This window comes from Lupinus angustifolius, chromosome LG11, assembly GCF_001865875.1.
Source record: "Lupinus angustifolius cultivar Tanjil chromosome LG11, LupAngTanjil_v1.0, whole genome shotgun sequence".
NCBI classification, from domain to species: domain Eukaryota; kingdom Viridiplantae; phylum Streptophyta; class Magnoliopsida; order Fabales; family Fabaceae; genus Lupinus; species Lupinus angustifolius.
In genome coordinates, this window is record NC_032019.1 from 4,722,974 (window position 1) to 4,725,922 (window position 2,949).

At 52.4% G+C, this 2,949-nt stretch overlaps 1 protein-coding gene across 1 annotated transcript; it reads left to right on the forward strand.

The window, feature by feature from the left end:
* On the forward strand, positions 84-1,664 carry LOC109359660. The gene has a single exon (XM_019604357.1). The coding sequence runs from the start codon at positions 84-86 to the stop codon at positions 1,662-1,664; it is 1,581 nt and encodes a 526-aa protein (XP_019459902.1).

Genomic DNA, 2,949 nt, shown 5'->3' on the forward strand with positions numbered 1-2,949 from the left:
AGTCAGCGAACGAATCCCACCCACCATCCCAACCAACCCCACACCACTCTTGTGGTGCTAGGCATCCCTTTACACCTACTATCATGGCTTATCCATTACCCTCCCATTTCCACCGCCCAACAAACATGGACCAATATGATGGGACGGCGGACCCACAAGACCACCTCGACGCCTTCGAGGCTTCTATGTTATTCCATGGAGCGTCTGACCCCATCATGTGCAGGGCTTTCCCCCTGACTCTTAAAAAAGCGGCCCTTCAGTGGTTCACCCGCTTAGCCCCAAACAGCATCAACACTTGGGAAACCCTTGCTTCCGTTTTTAACACAAGATTCACAGCAAGCAAGGAGCAACCAAGGTCATCATACACGCTGTCCGGCATCCGCCAAGGATCCAACGAATCCATCCGAGCATACCTCGATCGATTCAATACAGAGGCTATGAAGGTAAGAACACTAAGCCCCGAAGTAGTCGTGCATGTCCTCGTTATGGGACTCCAGGAAGGCCTCTTTCGCATGGAACTAGCCAAATACACCGACCTTACTATGGAAGACCTCCGTGCCAAGGCCCAGCAATTCATCAACCTCGAAGAAACCCACCACATGCACACCCATACTGAGCCCCAAACACACCACCCCTCACGGGAAACCAAACGGCCAAGACCACAAGACCTACCCCGCGACTTACCCTCACTGACCAAAAAAGCCAAATACTCCACCTATACCCCCCTGAACGCCAGCCGTTCCCGAATCTTGCAAGAGGTCCTTTCCACTCACCTTGTCCAACTCCCACGCCCCCGCCCTACTAAGCCCGGCCCGCTAGACCGATCCAAATATTGTGACTACCACAGTATGTTCGGCCACCTAACCAATGACTGCACTCAGCTCCGAGATACCATCGAAGACCTCATACAGGCAGGTCACCTGCAACGATTCATCGCAGGATTAGAACAGCGCCTACGGTCACCACAGCCCCGCCGCCCAGAACTCCCAAGAAGACGGTCCTCCCCACAATTTCAACAACGGCGACCTACTCCACGTCCCCAAACGGATAGGCCCCGAACAGACAATCGGCGCTCACGGAGCCCAGTCGATATCAACACCATCTCCGGGGGTTTTGCCGCCGGAGGGACCTCGAGGACCGCCCAAAAAAGATATGTCAGGGAGGTAATGCACGTCGCTACTAGAGACCCCCAGCAAAGACCACATTACAGATCCACTCCCCCCATCACTCTTGACGACCGCGACTATGATGGTGTCGTCCGAGACCACGATGACCCTCTTGTCATCACTGCCAAACTCAACAACAAAAAGGTTAGTCGCTTGTTCATTGATCAAGGTAGCTCGGCTGACGTTATTTTTCAGGATCTGTTCGACAAAATGGAGCTCCGGGACCGCGACCTCCTACCTTATGATGGACAGTTGGTCGGATTTTCCGGCCAGGGAATCACTCCCAGGGGGTACGTAGAGATTTGGCTTACTATCGGCAACCACCCAATGAGCAGAACCGTCCAAACAAAGTTCTTGGTCGTCCACTGCGATTCTGCATATAACGCCATAATTGGCCGCCCAACTTTGAACAGGCTGGGAGCCATCGTCTCAACACCCCACCTCTGCATGAAGTTCCTCTCCATCGGTCTCCAAGTCTGCACCGTCAAAGGAGACTAGCACTCAGCCCGCTGCTGCTACCAGATGAGCCTCCGCCCCCACTTCACCAAACCGCGCGTTCCTCCCTCCAAAAGACCTCGGAGCGTGCAGATGGTAGAGTTGGACGTTCGAGCGGACGAAGGGGACCTTCGACCACAACCACAAGGAGACAAAACAGCTCTACAACTGGGCCAATCACCAGGGCAGGTGGTATACCTTGGCATCTCCTTCCCATCAAATCAAAAGTCCCGACTGGAAACGGCGCTGAAGGCTAACCGAGACCTCTTCGCTTGGTCTGCAGCAGATATGCCAGGCATCGACCCTTCTTTCGCCTGCCACCGACTGACGACAAAACCAGGAGCTAGACCAGTGGCGCAACGAAGACGAAAAATGGGGACGGACAGGGCCAAAGAAGTTGTTGCTAAAGTAGCCGAATTGCTAGAAGCTGGGTTCATCCGCGAAATCACTTACACCACATGGTTGGCAAATGTCGTCCTGGTAAAGAAACCCTCAGGGAAATGGCGGATGTTCCTCCCATCCGCTGCAAAGCATTCACTGCCATTATTCCAATTGCTGAGGAAGAATAAGAAGTTTGAGTGGACTGAAAGTTGTGAAGCGGCGTTCAACACTTTCAAGAAATATCTAGCCGCCACACCTATTCTCTCAAAGCCACTTCCAGAAGAAATCCTATATGTATATCTGGCCGTATCCGATGAGGCGGTGGCGGCCGTGCTGATCCGTGAAACGGCGGAGGGTTAAAATCCGGTCTATTTCACAAGCAAAGCCCTGCAAGGCCCGGAGTTAAAATACCAAAAGCTAGAAAAAGTGGCGTACGCGTTGTTGGTTGCCACACGAAGATTATGCCAGTACTTCCAATCTCATACAACAGTCGTCCGGACTAATCAGCCAATTAGGCAAATCTTGCACAAGCAAGAATTAGATGGGCGGATGATCGCATGGTCGATAGAACTTTCCCAATTCGACATTCATTTCGAACATCGCACGGCCATCAAGAGCCAGGTCTTATCTGATTTCGTGGCAGAGCTAGCCACACCATAGGGCGATCCAGAGCAGATATGGACCATCTTTGTCGATGGGTCCTCTAACCCGAAGGGCAACGGGGCTGGCATTCTGTTGGAAAATGGGCAGGGAATAACCATCGAACACTCCCTTACTTTCACATTCCCACCATCAAACAACCAGGCAGAATATGAGGCATGTATTACCGGGCTGCAGCTGGCAAAGGAAGTGGGCGCCCGAAAGGTATTAATCTGCAGCGATTCTCAATTAGTTGTATCTCAAGTTT

Bases quoted from the DNA above. Each gene is read 5' to 3' on its own strand.
- LOC109359660 (XM_019604357.1), top strand. From the start codon at position 84: ATGGCTTATCCATTACCCTCCCATTTCCACCGCCCAACAAACATGGAC.